This window comes from Crinia signifera, chromosome 3 (assembly GCF_055691185.1).
Source record: "Crinia signifera chromosome 3, ASM5569118v1, whole genome shotgun sequence".
NCBI classification, from domain to species: domain Eukaryota; kingdom Metazoa; phylum Chordata; class Amphibia; order Anura; family Myobatrachidae; genus Crinia; species Crinia signifera.
Genome location: NC_139219.1, coordinates 231,929,092 through 231,946,540, shown reverse-complemented (window position 1 = coordinate 231,946,540; position 17,449 = coordinate 231,929,092). Strand labels below are relative to the sequence as shown.

Genomic DNA, 17,449 nt, shown 5'->3' with positions numbered 1-17,449 from the left:
TACAGTACAGGTTGAGTATCCCATATCCGAATATCCGTTATCCGAATTATTCAGAAAACCATACATTCCAGAAAGTGAACAAAAACATTTTTTTTTGCTAAAAACTTACTGGAAACATCTGTAACAGCACTACTGAGGACATGATGCTGTATGTAACTGGCACTACTGTGGACATCTGTAACAGCACTACTGAGGACATGATATGTAACTGGCACTATATATGTGCAAGACAATGATTGCTTGGCATTTAAATTCAGTGCCTGAGATTGTACACAAACTTTGTTTCATGTTTTGAAACCTTGTTTTATGCACAAATAAAATATATTTGTGTTTATTTCATGTGTTTTATGTATATGTACAACATAAATGCAAGATACATCATTGAAATATTAAAATATTCCGAAATACCGAATAATCTGTTATCCAAAATTCTCCTTGTCCCGAGCATTTTGGATAAGGGATATTCAACCTGTATATGGTCTTATGTAAAGGTTTACAAAAGAAGATATTGTGTACAACCGATGGGATCAAGCAATGGGGTGTACACACTATACAATCTCTCAGATGCGTCGGCTCAGCCTTGGCCATCCGCCGGAAGGGGGTGCTCACATGTCCCCATTCCGATGGAGCTCTCCGCCCCCTCTTTACAACATCCCCTCCCCTGAAGCAGAAATGGACAGGGATTCCGACGAGCACCGGAGATGCGGTGCATGGGAGATGCTCGCGTGTCCCCATCAGATGGAGCGCCTCTTCGCCTGCTCTAGCCAGCGGAGGGGATCTGGCAAGAGCTGGGGATAAATGAAAGGCACTCCATTTGTACTGACATCTTTGGATTGCTGTAATGCTTACAGATGGTGCGCCTCTCGTTTATCCCCAGCCCTCGCCAGAAACCCTCTGCTGGTGAAGAGGCATGCCATCTGACCGGGACACGCAAGTGTCTCACACGCACGTCCCCATCGCTCGGCGGTGGGTGGCATAATCCCTGCCCAACTCCGCCTCAGGGAGAGCGGAAGGGTTAGGGGAGGCGCGGGGAGGCCTGCCGGCTATATGAGGGGAGCTCCATCTGTATATACTTTTCTGTGCCTTGACATTTCTAAATAACTTTATGCAGAGGTTACAGTTCACAACCAGATTGTGTCTACTCTACACTTGGAAACTTTTTGCTCATCCCCATGCAAAGAGGTTGAAGAGGAGTGCTGTGTAAGTCAATAATTACATCACTTATGCTGCTTTCAGACCCAGCATTTGGGCTAACTGCGGCTCATAGTGAAATGGCTTATTGTAGGTCATGGACATCATCCAGGGACGGAGTCTCAGGTAGTGGAGTAGCCAGCACTTAGGTAACGCTGCTGCCTCCACCATATAAGTGAGCGGGACCCAGGTCAATTGACCAGGGTTACCCTTCACACTGCCCAGCAACCTGGGTCCAACAAGGGTAAAACTCTTCTTTTTACCCAGGTTGCTGGACCCAGAATTAGCAGGGGGACCATTGTTTGGAATTTAATTTTTTCAAAACTTTTATTTGAATGAAAAGTACCAGTGCTCATGTTTACTATAAACTACATACAAAGTCTTAAGAATTCTCAGAAGGCGCATTTACTAAAATTTTAATATTATGTTAGACTCTCTTTGCATACTTTACAGGTCAGTCCTACTATGTGAATTAGCGAGCAGGATTTTCCTTGCTAACTGAATTCATCCTGCAATACTTAAACTAACTCAAATGGTCGGTTAAATAAATGTTTCTATGATCCAGCAATAACAGAAAAGGGATGAATGTTTTCTTTCCAGTGTAGCTGTTTTTACAATAGTGCCAGAAATAAATGCTCTCTATACATTAACCCCTTCCCGACATTTGACGTACATTTACGTCATGGTCGGGATGTACTTCCCGACGCATGGCATAAATGTACGTCATGACTTTAAAGTGTCACCGCGTCTATAGACGCGGTGACAGAGGGACGATGGCTGCTGTCCCTGACAGCAGACATCTTCCCTCGTGGCCCAGGGGGGGCAGCGATGCCCCCCCCCCCATCGGCGATCGCTGCAATTGGCTGTTCAAATGTGAACAGCCAATTGCAGCGTTTTCTGTGTTCTGTGTATAATTTTGTCTCTGCTGCCCCCTAGTGTCCAAAAAAATTAAAAGGAGGTTGAAATAATGATGGTAAAATAAAGTAGACATATGGTCTTTGTTAGTTATTAACTATTTTGAGTGGTATGATTATTTGTCTCACAAGCAGAAAATTTAACATTTTGCAAATTGCAAAATGTTCAATTTTTTTACGACATTTTGGTATTTTTCACAAAAAAAAAACAGACTGTATCGACCAAAATTTACCACTAACTTAAAGTACAATGTGTCACGAGAAAACAATCTCAAAATCACTGGGATAAGTAAAAGCAATAAAAAGTTATCCCCACATAAAGTGATACATGTCAGATTTGAAAAAAAGGGCTCTGTCAGGAAGGCAAAAACAGGCTGCGGCGGTAAGGGGTTAACCAGTATATTATACCTTCGATGAACTCAAATACCAAGATTTCCAGCAGTGTTCCCACATTGTACTACTGTTGTTGAACTACAAATCGCAGTGTGCCCTGCTACAATTTTACTATTTGGCCATGCTAAAAATGATGCAGGGCATGCTGGGATGTGTAGTTCAACATCAGCTGAAGTGTCAAGGTTAGCCATCACTGTACTAGCCCATACCAAATACAAACTACACAAGGCCGAAAAAACACAGAAATTACTAGCCCTCTGATTTTTCACAAAGCTATGTGCCTCAAAAACTATGCAGACTATAGGGCACAACCTTTTACAGAAATGTGCAGATACAAATACCAGTGGAGTTTGTATTATTGTACCAGAAAGCATCCTTACACAATTGCATCACACTCGCACACTGTCACAATATCCTAACAGATATACTAGTCATATTTCCATTTAATATGTGTAAAGGTCCATAACACACTGGGCGACTAAGCTCAGCGTGTATGGACAGCGATGACCGCGTTCATCGCTGCAGGGAAACCCGCTCAGTGCATACACACTGAGCGGCTTTCCCTCTGCCCGGCGCAGGGGGGAGGATGGTGTTGCATAGCGCAACGCTATGCAAAGCCATCCTGAAAGCTGCTCATCTGCTGGTATAACCAGCAGATTAACGGCTTTCCTGTCGATGTTGCGGGAGTACGCAGCACCGCTCAGTGCCGGGGAATACACACTGCGCGGCTTTCCCTTTGCCCGGCGCAGGGGGGAGGATGGTGTTGCATAGTGCAACGCTATGCAAAGCCGTCCTGAAAGCCGCTCATCTGCTAGTATAATCAGCAGATGAACGGCTTTCCTGTCGATGTTGCGGGAGCACGCAGCAGTGCTCACCGCTCATCGCCGGGGAATACACACTGAGCGGCTTTGAGCTGAAAGCCGCTCAACCCTCCTGTTTTGAGAGACTTTCAGCTCAGTCGCCCAGTGTGTATGGGCCTTAAGAGGAACATTGTTGTGAACAACAGACTTTAGTATCAAAATATTATATTGAGCAAAAAAAAAAATTTTTTTTTAATTGGTTCATTAGGTAAAACATATATCATCTAGCCCAAAATTAGATTGGCTACATATAATTTACCTTCATGCTCTGTTAGGGGGTCACATGTTGTTACACCAGAATATAAAAAATGAAACTCCTCTCATTACTTCCCATTAATAAATAAATGTAATTTAAACTGGTACAAAGCTACAGTGTATTCAAAGGCCTTTCATTCAGAAAAATCTGCTGGTCCTATTACAATAGAGTATTGTATTCTCCCTTATTTTGGTTATCTTGAATGTTAGTAAATACTTCAAATACTTAAAATGACAGTATATAAAATTACATTATATAATAATATGAAAAACTAGTCTATTTACACTTACAAAAAAAATAATAAAGTCTTTAGAAAAAGAAAAAAAATTGTTACAAATATAGCACTAGTCATTATTTCAGTTTCACAAAATCAACAATGTACTCAAAAAAACATTTGCCACTTTGGGTTTCCTTCCCTACTTATGTAAAGAGGTCAACACACGTTGGAAAAGTTCAGTTCTAATAGGCTTCTATATCTAGACACAAGACATGTTGGCAATATAGACGCAGAAAAAAAAACCACTGCATGTTATTGTTATGGCTGTGCATATTTGTCATAGATCCAAACCATACCAATTTAGATTCCTTTCCAGTGACAGCAGAGTGCTCTTTTTTGAAAGGAATGCACATGTAACACCACATTTTCTACCTTTAACAAAAAGCCCCTACAAATGCAGATATGGACTGTGTAATACTGTCCTATAGCCCCTCCTCATTGTGTCTGATCGATGCTCAGTATTATACATCAGCTCCAGTGCCTTGCTGTGAAGCCTGCACTGTGCCGTTGTAAACAGCAAATTACATAGCAGTGATGAGGCTTAAAATGAATAGGCAGAGGACCCAGACGCTAGCTAAACTAACATGCTGGAAGTTAGTCATGGTTACCAACTTTCAATAGCTTAACAAATTTACCAAAATAAAAGCCTTTATATGCACAAAAATAAATAAATAAAAAGCCTCATTCTAACTAAGTTTTTATCTTTTTTCATGAAAGGAAGAATACAGATTACTGTGGTCATAGAACTTGTGTGCGAATATATATATATATATATATATATATATATATATATATATATATATATATATACATACACACACACACACACACACTGAACAAATACTAAACATTAAATTTGCTAAATATTATCAGCATTTAGGGTATTTCATCAGCATTCATCTAAGCAGTTGCAAGCATTACCAACCCAAACCAGTGTTCCTTAAGAAAAAAACATTTCCAATCTTTTTACCAAGATGACAAATCATTCCAACAAGTGGCAAGTTACCTGGGCGGAGCTGGCAGCTACTGAGATGCAGTCAATAAAGCTGTGCCTGCGAGTAAAAAAAGCTACAATCTGCTGCCATCGAGAAGGTTCTGGCTCAGCTCTAAGCTCTTCTGTAGAACCCTTCTTTGCCCAAGGCTTCTGTTTTGGGCCTACAGAGCTATGACTGGAGCTAGTATTGCCACCTCGATTGGCACGGGAGTATAGGAGTGTGTTGTTTCCGAAAATGTAATTCATCTCTGCAGCTCTGCAGGTGGTTGCCAGGCAGTCTTACTCTTCTACCAGCTGCCGTGTGGTGAAGGATCAGCAAGAACTGCAGATAAAATTACAGCAGCATCACATCCAAATCAGAAAGCAAAAATCCTGGTCCCTTGCTGTGCTCATTGTTTTCCCCTTGGAGTCTAGCCATGCAGAACACTATACCTGTTACATGTCTAAAAGATAGTGCATTGCTGCAGCAAACAGGAGGAGGAAAAACAGCAATTCAACTTGCATCTGCTTCCCATGATTTCCTTGTCTCTGGTCTGCAGGGATCAAAAGCTGCTCTTCTTTTGTTAGCTGATAACTAGGCAGACTGAAGCCAGGAAGTGAGGTCGATTAGCAGGTAGGATGCTAGAAGCATTTCACTGCATAGACCCACAGGGGCTGCCTGATTTAATGCACTGGGTGGGGAAAGGCTATATCACAAATTACCAAGTTTCAATCACCGCCTGTACTAAAATCCAATGACATTCTCACTGTTGACATAAATTATACATAGAGTCCAAACAAAAACAGTGAAAGTATACTCTAATTGATGGTCTTCATGGACAGTTAAGCGTTTTCAAATAAACAGCAACTAAAATGTCCTGATTAAGGTATCTCGTATGAAATCCTATTCCTGGAACGGTTACATTAGCATTGATTTTTGCTTCTGAAGTTAAGTATTTGCTTTCAGAAATAAGAACCTAATGGTAGGAAATTCAGTGTCAGGACATTTTTACAGAGAAATGCCATAGATGTGAACCTGGGAGACAACAAAAATATGTTAACATATGTGTAGCATAAACCCTGAACGATCTGGGGTCCAAATATTAAAGCCTACCTAAAACTCATGATTTGCCATATAAAATAAAAAGTATTTCAAGCAAGCAGAATGGCAGCTGAACTTTGACATGCAGAGGACCAAGCTGGTGGATGCAAGGCCAAATGCAGACTACAGAAATCAGTATTTTACAGCATTAAAAAAACAAAAACTGATACCTTAGGCAACCAATGCCTAGAGGCAGGGTATAGCGGATGATCAATAAACAAATGAGCATACAGGAAAACAGTGACTCATATTACGAGACAATGCAGGCCAAGGACATGGTTTATGAACATTAATGCATCAGTGGTCATGGCACTCAAGTAAGCAGGGTGGCAGAAACCAAAGGTCAGATGCAGTTTAAAGGAGTAGAGAGTAGATAATTGTATAAGGAAAGCCAAAGCATGAGGCCTGAGGACCCTGCTTATAAGAGCTTACATTCTAAACATAATGGTATACTAGAGCATAAATCGAGACATAATAAAAAACTCAAGAATATTTTATAATCCATTCTAAGCAGAGTAATCAAGCTCTCAAAGTTTGCTGATATTTATATCCCAGGGCAATTGCATGTGAAATCGCCAAAACTGAGGATATTGTGCAGGGTGAAAGCACCCAGCAGAAATAAGCCATGTTGATTAACCTAACATTTCAAATCTGGTAGCAAGAAGGGTTGAAAACAGGTTCAACCAGGCTCGTTGTGCAGTGTGAACTGGTAAGTCGGGTCGGAATCGGTACATCTGTCAGAACAGACTTAGGTCGACATGGGTTATAGGTCGACATGGGTTATAGGTCGACATGGGTTATAGGTCGACATGGGTTATAGGTCGACATGGGTTATAGGTCGACATGGGTTATAGGTCGACATGGGTTTTTCACTGTTTTTTGAACCGAATGTTGACACAGTCGACATGGACACAGTTGAAGTTGAACCGCAGCCCCTCGCTTCACTCGCGATGCTTCGGGCACACTAGTTTATTCTCCCACCATGCCCTAGTGGATGGTAGGGCATGAAATACCGCCTGTCGGCACATGTCGGTTCAAAAAAACTGTGAAAAACTCATTTCGACCTAATGACTGTCAACCTAAACCCATGTCGACATTGTCCCATGTCGACCTTAAGTCATGTTGACCTTTAACCCCGTCAACCTTGTGGCCAGTCGACCTTCCAGGGTCGACCTAATGACTGTCGACCTAAGTCTGATCTGACAGATGACCGTTTCCCGTCAGGTCAATTTGACCCAGTACCTGTTCACAGCATAGGAAGAGCCAGCGCTTAGAGATGATCTCATTATTTGCCGTTGGAAGTCACCAAGCTGGCAATACTCATATAGTCAGGCAGCAAGTCTGAAAGGAGTCTAACCGCGTGGCATTCATGTAGCAAAAACATGGGTGTGGCCCTGCTTTTCAATATGAAATGGGTATTAGATTTCATTAACCCTTTAAGTGCTAAAATCTCTGAGATGAGCAAAAATATCTGCTAAAAATGCCAACATCTGTGAGATGCACATTATATCGGCTAAAAATGCCAGTGTCACTCACAATTGTTATATAAATTCAAACAAGAAAATGTTGTGTAAAAAATAATAATTATATTTCCTATAGAAGGTAAACATTACAGGTAATTCCGATGAATAAAAATGTTTGCTTGCCAATTTTCACACCAATTTTAACAAATTCACTTGGCACTCAAATGGTTAATGCTCTACTCAACACCTATTGACACCACTGCAGGGCCAAGGGGAGCTCAGGCTGCTATGGCATGTGAATGGGCCTTCTGAATCAGTTAGCTGCAAATACAGCAGTAAAGTAATGTAGAGTTATTATGGTAGATAAATGAAAGGCTGCAATAGAACATGTCACATACTCTGAACCAGGTAAATGACAGATCAACCCTCATAAAAATACACTATCCTTATAAACATTAAATAAAACAAAATAAAATGAAGATAAACTGGGCTATTTGGTCCTAGCCTGAGGTGGATGTGGTGGTTTGGTGAGGATGATGAGAAATGAGCCGGGCGGCAGCATTTAGGACAGATTGGAGTAGAGGCAGACATTTTGTCAGTGATACTATATAGTAGATTAAAGTAGTCTAATCTGGAGATGACCAGAGAGAGGATAACAGAATTTTGGAATTTACTGGTAAATCCTTTTCTCTGAATTCACAAGGGACACCGGATTAATATTTACAATGGGGTATAGATTGGCAGTAACTAACACTTTAAAAATGTTAATTTGTGTAACTGCTCTTCCCCCTCTATAAACCTCCTACAAGCCAGTCTTCCTAACTGTGCCCGAGGAGAGCTAGGAAACAATGAAAGAGGGAGAGAAAAAGAACACACACAAGACTAAAAAGTATATATAATTTCAAAGAGAAAAAAAAGATAACATGTAACACAGGAATGAACAGCGCCAGGTGGGCGTCCAGTGTCCCCTGTGGATTTACCAGTAAGTACCACAATCCTGGTTTCTTTCATCCAGAAGGGGACACTGAAGTGATACTTGCAATGGGGACATCCCAGAGCTCCTAACCAAGGAGGGAGAGTGCTGAGAACCCTGCAGAACTACACAGCCAAATTGCGACAGAGGGGGATATTCAATCCACACCGATATTTCTGACAGGGGATTTTGTGTCGGGCACCTATTCAATGTGGTCTTTCCTGACAGCATTGAAGAGGCATCTTGTCAGAACGGGCCTGACTTTAAAAGCTGTTGGGCCTCTTTTGCCGAGAACGGCCTTAGATTGTTGAAATCACGGGCGTATCTCATCACCTACAGCCGTTTCCGTGGACAAGCCCCTTTTCACAGATCTGCAGGCAGGACATTGAATCCCACCTGCCGATCAACAGGTGAGCAAAATGGGCCAAGGCCACGACTGTTGGGACGTACCGATAGTCGTGACCCGGGACTGAATACCTCCCAGAAGCTGCAAAAGGTGTAAAAACGCCAAAGGGTATGGCAGCTTGACCATGTAGCCTGACAGTCCATGGAGACCCCACAAGCAGCCGACGATGAAGGTCCCACTGAACGAGTGGAGTGAGCTTTCACCAATGGAGGAACTTTGGATGAATCCAGGTAAGCTTGTCTAATTGTAAGACAAATCGAACTTTAGTGACAATTCCTCACAAGCCCAGAACAAGTTAAATTGAGTCTACACACACTGCAATCCCGTCAACGATTGAATACATCACATTTTTGGGTGGCACACGATATATATCATTGCTACTGCACATACTAGAATAGCCTTCACAACACACTGTTCCAGGGAATGGCATAAATGGGACGTCAAATCAGCCCATAATAACATTTGTCGGCCAGTTTTTCGTACATAATGCACAATAACTGATTATTTTTTTCCTGCCAATTTATCATGAAAAATAAAATGTGTACCTTCGCATAAATCAGGAGAAGCATCAAATATCACAAGAATCCACTTTTAATCTAAGAACGTTAATCAATGTTCATCAAAATATTACTCCACATATTTTCAAGGATATTGTTGTACAACAGACACATTATCATCTACTTATTTATAAATGGCACCAAACAACAACAAAGTACATAAACCGAAGACCCAAACAATGACTTACAGTACAATGTAGGACAAACGTGGTATAAAAACATTACTACAGCAGGGGACAGGACATTTAAATAGTCATCATAATGTAGAGTAGAAAATGTTTTAATAGAGTGAAAGCACATGAAAGGAGAGGGCCCTGCTCATGCGAGCTGACAGATAGGGTAGACAAAAGGATATAACAGTGGGTTAGGAAGAGATGGGACAGAATTCTGCATGTAAAAGATAGTTAGGACTATGCATAACAGAAGCATATTAAAAAATGGAAATGTATTTGTCTTGTGTTTATTACAAGAAAACCAATATAGAAAGAGAAACCATGAGGAGCTATTAAATTGTCCCCTCCAAGGCTACCATTAGAGGGTGCACAGATTTTAAATTGTTGAGACGCCTGGTAGCGAAGGCATGAGAAGAAAGGTGCTCAAAGTTGGCACTTGGGGTGTCCAATGTAGGACTTTTCACGGCTTTAGTCACTATACACAGCTAAACCATTTGGGCACTCCAATGTAACTGAATTGTGACAATTATTTGGATGTCTAAAGAGTCACATATAAATCGGAAAAACAGACGCACAAAAAAATTCAAACGGCGCTACAGACTTCGATGATTCTATATGCACCAATATTTGTAAAAAGTTTTCATGAGAAATCTGTTCAATGTACAGTACCCTGGGGTGAATTGTCACACATCGTCTTCATGCGCAAGGCACACTTGGGAAATGCATAATTCAATCGGAAATGCCAATTCGCACTACTCACAGCAAGTTTGTATGAATTTTTTCCAAAAAAAAAAGCAGACTAGGAAGAGAGAATAAAATAGTGGGGAGACCTATTTGAACCCCACTCCCTTGATCCCCCATAAAAGCTTCTTTAGCAGTACCACGTAGAAGGCAAGGAAGTTAGTTGGCATAATAAAATACTAGCTGCTTTTAAAAGGTGTAAAATAACTGATTTGCAATTTTTCTTAATAAAGCAAACAAAAAGATAAAGATAAAAAAAAATTGTTTAATTACATACAAATCAATAAGAACTGCAAAAAAAGTCTTGAGTCTGTTTTTGAAGCATTTTAGAGTGGGGGACTCTCGAACTGTGCGGGGAAGTGAGTTCCATTAAAGTTGGCGCTCCATAGCTAAAAGCTCGACCCCCCGATGAATTATGGGCGATCCTAGGTACTGCTAAAAGTCCTTCATCTACAGATTGCAGTAATCGTGTGGGACAGTAAGGAATCAGAAGCTGCTTTGGGTACCTTGGTCATGTAGGGCTTCAAAACTCAATAAGATCATCTTGGAAATGATTCGCCATTTTATGGGCAGCCAGTGAAGGGAGTAGAGAATGGGAATTATGTGGGTACATCAGGGTTGGTTAGTTAACAGCCCTGTTTTGTGTTTTGTACCTGCTGTAAATGGTGTGGTTCTTTTGCTGGTAGACAAAGGTAGAGGGCATTGCAATAATCCAAATGAGACAATACAAATGCATGTATGACTTTTGGCAGATCTTCAGAGGGTATTAAGTGTTTGATTCTGGCTATGTTCCTCAGATGAAAGAATGAGGATTTGATTGTGGCTGATAACTGATGTTTAAGTGTCACGCCACCATCCAGTATCACACCAAAATTCTGCACATGATCAGAGTTTTGTAAATCTGTACTCCCAAGTGTCAGTCCAGTTGGGTGGCTATAGTGCAGTATTGTCCTTTGATGTTGAGGTCCTATCATAAGGAACTCTGTTTTATCAGGATTCAGTCTCAGCCAGCTGGCACTCATCCATTCCTGGAGCTCGGCTAGACAGATGTTTAGGGTTATTTTGGGGTTTTCAGTACCCGGAGCAAAGGACAAGTACAGTTGTGTATCATCTGCATAGCAGTGGTAGACAAGGCCATGGCGCCTAATTATTTCACCCAGTGGCAGCATGTTTACTGCAAAAAGCATGGGGGATAATATAGAACCTTGTGGCCACCGCATGGCAGTGGCACGGATGAAGATGAGTATACTCCAGATGACATGCTCTGTCACCTGCCAGTGAGAAATAATTTGAACCAACTTAGTACTGTGCCATCCAGTCCACATACATTTCCAGGTGCTCAATCAGAAGCCCATGGTCCATAGTATCAAATGCTGCAGAGAGATCCAGTAGAAATCAGATTGAACAGTTACCGCTGTCTCTTGCCATCACAAGATCATTTAGAACATATACTAAGGATGTTTCAGTGCTATGTTTACTCCTGAATCCTGACTGGAATGGATCATACATATCATGTATGATCATAGTGATGTTGATTTGCAACCACTTTTTCAAAGACTTTTCCTAGAAAAGGAAGGTTTGATACTGGTCGGTAGTTGGTCATGCAGTCTGGATCTAAATTCGTTTTTTTAAGAAGAGGTCTAAAAGAGCCCATACACGCTCCGATAACGGTGGTGCGATGTGTGCTTTGAGGTGCGCGCTCCCGCGGCACTTCATCGCACAGTAAAAAAAGTATGTGCTGCACATACTTTTTGTACTTGCTTTTCATCACATCGCATCGCATGCACAAGGCATGCAATGCGATGTGATGGATGCTATTTAAGCCCAGAACGCACGCCGCTATCGGAGCGTGTATGGGCTCCTAAACAATTGCTTCCTTTAGTGGTTGAGGAAAAACTACTGTCTGCAAAGGGCATTGAACAATTTTTGCAAAGACGGGTCCAGATCACAGGAAGTGGGACACAAAATACAGACAATTTAAGCAATATCCTTTACATACATTGGGGTCAAAGTTGGTCCATGAGGATAGGTGGCTTATATTGTCAGGCTTGATAGTTTGGATCTGTGAAGATTCCAGCCCTGATGGCATATACTTTATCTGAAATGAATTTAGAAAACTCATTACATCTTGCCTGGGAGAGTGTTTCATCAGGCCACAGGCATGCTGGCTTGCAAAGTATTTCCACTGTGCGGAAAAGTTGAGCAGGTTAACAGGAACTCTTACTTCTTACGGGTTATGGTCGATTATTTTCCTCAATATGCTTTGTTCGTTTTATCTTGTCCTCCAAAAAGTTGGTCTTCCTCCATTGTCTTTCAATTCTATGCCCCCTTTACTTGAGCTCATTAAGACTGCGGTCAAACCTGGAAGCTTGATGATGAGGTTTGAGACGTTGTATACGCACTGGGGCTAGAGTATCAATTGCAGCCGTCTAGGGAACAGGGATCTTCAAAAGCTCCCAGTAATGCAGAGAGATCTAGATTTGCTGCAAGAGCCGGTCATACCCCTCAGACGATACCTGGTCAGTTCCATTGGAAAATATCTATTTTGAGGGGTTGCAATTAAAAACCTAAAGGAGTGGTGGTCTGACCACAAGACAGGGTTTATTTTAAGGTCAGTGACTTGTAATCCAAACTGAAAGACCAGATCTAGCGTGTGACCACTTTTATGTGTCGCAGAAGGAACGATATGTGTGAAGCCCAGACCATTCATTCTGCACAGAAGGTCTTGGCCAAGGTATGAGAGCTCATCAACCTAGTGTTCTTATGCTGCCCCCGTGCAGCAGTGCCCTGCCCGCAACAGTTCTTAAAAGGAACACTTTCAACCCATGCATTCAAATCCTCGAGGATGAGCCATCTTCGATGCTCCAGAACTAGACCAGCAAATGTGTCTGCAAGTTCTTGTAGAAATAAACTTTTCGGTACTTGTGTAATAGCACGTCGCCCGGCTACGCTACATTTTCAGCGTAGGCTACGCTGTCAGCGTAGCCCAACTGCTGCCTAGTGTACTTAGCGTAGTGACTCCGTGGCAGCCCAACGGCGGCCTAGTTTAGTTTGCGTAGTGACTCCGCGGAAGCCCAGCTCTGTCCCCGTAATCCATGGCAAGCCTAGTGAGCACCTCTCACACAGCGCCGGTAACTGCCAGGTCCTCTGCGCTGGTGGAAACCGGCAGAGGGGATTATGCGGGCGCCGGCGGAGAGGCACTCCATTTGTCTGACACTCTCCTGCGTCTCAGTATTATTGTGGCAGGGTACGGCAACCCTACCCATGTCCGCTTCAGGGAGAACCTCCTTTTCAAACCCCCACTATCCACGCGAGCCCGAAGCATGGCGAGTGAGCCCCGCAAGGGGATGAGTTACGCATCCTCCCGACTGGTTCATACCCCCACTATCCACGTCGGTGTGGAGCTGATTCTATAAAGTGTGGCGAGCGCAGCTAGCCACAGAGACCGAAGGATGGCGAGCACAGCGAGCCATGTGTGGGGACTCGATTACTTTACATGTATTTGCCACGCTTCGGGCTCGGATAGTGGGGGTATGAACAGGTTGGGGGGGCACATAAAGCGTGCGCTTGCCACACTTCGGGCTGGCGTGGATAGTAGGGGTGTTTCAGGAACACATATCTGACAGGGACGCTAACTACACTGGCCGTGCGAACACTACCCAGATTCTGACAGGGACGCTATGCTAACTACGTAATGGGCGCCGTGCTATTACACAAGTACCAACTTTTCATCTCCAGGGAGGCGATACATGAGGAGTACTCTGAAACCTAATCCTGTCAAACTCCGGGCAACAATGCACTCGGAGTGAAATAATGAAGCTGGAGATATACTTATACATTGGTTCAACAATGATGGGCTTACTATAAAGTATGGAATGCATCTGATGATGAAAGAGGGAGAGAATGCAGGTTTGATTTTTTTCCAATTCAGTGTGTGATCCAGAGATTATTATGGGTTCATGAACAGAGTCTAAATTGTCTCAGTCACTGCTATAACCTATAACTTCGCTATTAAAGTTATTTTCTGCTGCTGAATTAGTCCGTTTTTTCAGGACAAAGCGTGCTTGTGAAAAGTTGTAATGGTAAGTACACATGGTCGATTAGGTTTGTTATTCTATTCCATGCGATCAGATCGTATCAGGATCAAATCGCACAGCAAGCCACCAGACATGCATGCGATTTTGACTATATAGTGCAGATCTGCACTACATAGTTATTTCTGCCCTGTCTATCTGGGTTTCAATTTGTGCTCTCCCCGGAGCGCGCATCAGGATCGCAAGGTATAGTCAAAATTGTATGCTGGATTGTACTATGTGTACACACCATTACAGTTAAATTCCTAATTGTGTAGGTGTAAAAATCTCAGTGTGAGAGGCCTTGTGCTGGTAGAGATAACATGTACAGTATTCTGGGGATGTTTGGGGCCCTGCTATTTGAAATGAACAGTGATCCTTAAAGCAATTCAGAGACAGTTTATTAATAAAAAAAAATTGGAGTTATTTGTTGCTAAGAGCATAGAGGTAAATGATGTCTAAGGAAGGGGCTGGATGGGACTAAAGATATATTGTAGTCCACCGAACCTTGTTTGGGGTATATATGGGAGATGCCAAACTGAAGGAGTTCTCAGTTAAGAGATGCAGAGGTTTCAATCCAGTGTGTATCTTTACATAGGAATGCAATGCGTTGATTTTGAGGAGATGTCCACGGAGAGTAGTACAAGTTGGAGGCAAGTCCTTGGATATTTATGATTCAGAGGTTGGTTATGTTGGATTTAAACGGTTTTAAGCAATGTTCAGTAGCATGCAAAAGGTGAGGCAGCCATTTTGGGTTCCAGACCAGTTTAACAACAATAGTATTGTATTGCCCACAGAGCAATTTTGAGAGAACTGGTTAAGCAATTACCTATCACAGTTGGAGTTAATAATTCTTCTAGCAAGTGATCTTATCCCAAGATGCAACTTCGGGGATTAATTAACAGTATGAATAATTTGGGACTTTTTAGAAATTTAACACACACACTTGGCATTTTGAGAAAATCAAAAGGATTTACATTTTTTTTCATTTGTATTGCTCTATTTTACATATAGATCACATGAAAAGCTATAAAATAATTTATTTGCAGATTTGAGCATTTTAAAAGTCGAATCTGCATTGTCGGAAATTGACACTAATTGTCGAATTAGCATCAGTTTTAAATAAAAAAGAGGTGGATTCGCCAAACCACTTCTCTTTCGTGATGTTTCCGAAAGATGGCAGAACGGAGCGGACACTGAATTGGTCGAATGGAAATTCAACTTATTCTGGTCTAAAACAGATGATATTTCCAAAAATCGGAAATATCGTCCAGCATAAATACCCCTTATGAATTTGCCGTTATTTTCACACAAAAAAACATTAACACATTTAAAACCCTCTATTGACTTAGTGTGGAATAAAGTACTCTTGTTTTGTGACTACCCTCTTTTTATTCCTCTGAGCTTTAACAGTGTGCCATTGCTCATACTTTACCTTCTAAGATGTCTCCAGTCTAGTCATAGGGTATGCAGTCACAAAGTAATAGTTGACCATATCAATATTCAGTGTGTTGACAAAGATAATGAGAAAAGTTAAAATGCTGACATCATACGTGTCAACATCTAGCAAATGTCAATTTAAATCATGTGGACATAATGAAAACAATGACATGGTTCGGGATTAAGATATGTGACCAGGTTAAGATTTCACCAGCGTCAACATGTTGCATGCTGTACATGCCGGAAAGTCTGCTGGTACAATTTAACTGCTAGAATAGCTCATCTACAGTCTTAGGAGGTTATTCTTGTTGATTCGCAAGGCATATATAAAAGTGACTTTAAAGTTACTTACATATGCGTGCACCCTGGTGCGGATATGGCCGGGCAGCTGACATCCGGTGATGTCAGCTACCCACCCCCCACATAAGCATCACTGCCTCATTACCATGAGAACGCCCAGTGTTCTCATGGGAACACCCATGGAATGCTGGGCATTCCCATATGGTAATAGGGCAGCCCCCGCCCAGCCATGGGTGCATGCACCTGGCGAACCGAAAGTTCACCGTGGGTGCACGCACCATACGTCTGCACATGTGCATGCACGCAGGACAGAACAAACGTGTATAACCCCCTTAACTTCCAGAGCATAATGTGCCACTGGAAATATGTTGGTGCTGGGGTAATACTAATAAATAGATTTTATATAAATAATTTTTAAAAAGCCTGGAATTTCATGAACTTTAACAAGAAATGTGAATTATTAATGACATGGCATAATAATGATACTTTTCATTTCAGACTTACTGTCAACACTATTGAAATGACTGAACAGTAAAACTGGTATTACACTGTATTAAGCAAAAAGCAAAACTATACCATCACTTAATAATTTCAAATTACAATCTATAAGATAAAGTGAAAGAACATGCATCATTAATAAATCTTCACCTCAAAAAGAGTAAGATAAAGCAGAAATGTTTAAGATCAATAGGTACTTGCTTTGTTGAGTACCACTTACAGTACATGCTCGATATATTTAATTTTTAAAAAGGCTTAAAAGCATAGACATTAATTCATGTTCAAGGCTTATTGGTCTTGGCTGTAAGCAAGCAAAACAAATCCAGAAAATAATAAAATAGTTTCCGTACTATTAATGTTGTATTAATATAAACATGAGAAAATAAACTTTATACATGCAAATTAAAGTTTTAGATGGGAAAAAGAGATTTATGTCTTACCTGATAAATCTCTTTCTTCGAGAACATCAGGGGCCACAGTGTTACAGTGGGTAGTAAGGAGATGGGAGAGCACCAGCACCCTAGAGGTTAAACTTAAACTGCCTCCCAGGCAGCCGGGCTCCTCCCATCCTCTACCCCGCCTCCAGGCCAGAAAGCTCAGTTTTTTTTTAACAAGCCAAGGCAGGAGACAAGATAGAAGGAAGAGAAGCACCGGACAGAAACACATTCTGAACATGTTAGTACCCTCAACCGAGGGATAATATAACATAATCATAACTTAACTGTAACGGAAGTAAAGCAGGCGCGGCAGGGAGGGATCCCTGTGGCCCCTGATGTCCTCGAAGAAAGAGATTTACCAGGTAAGACATAAATCTAATTTTCTCCTTCGGGAGACATCAGGGGCCACAGTGTTACAGTGG

General features: G+C 41.7%; 1 protein-coding gene across 26 annotated transcripts in view; it reads right to left on the bottom strand.

Annotated features, from left to right (window-relative positions):
* Positions 1 to 17,449, bottom strand: part of DLG1 (discs large MAGUK scaffold protein 1) — a 291,905-nt gene that overhangs the window by 170,113 nt on the left and 104,343 nt on the right. For 2 of the 26 annotated variants that reach the window (XM_083177617.1, XM_083177620.1), the window contains exon 1: positions 4,898 to 5,518. The exons of 22 other annotated variants lie outside the window; for them this stretch is intronic. In XM_083177617.1, the coding sequence (XP_083033743.1) occupies positions 4,898 to 5,131 (234 nt within the window). In that variant the 5' untranslated portion in view covers positions 5,132 to 5,518. Of the gene's footprint in view, positions 1 to 4,897; positions 5,520 to 17,449 lie in introns of those variants that run through there. 2 more of the 26 variants (XM_083177611.1, XM_083177618.1) reach the window with 2 other exon arrangements.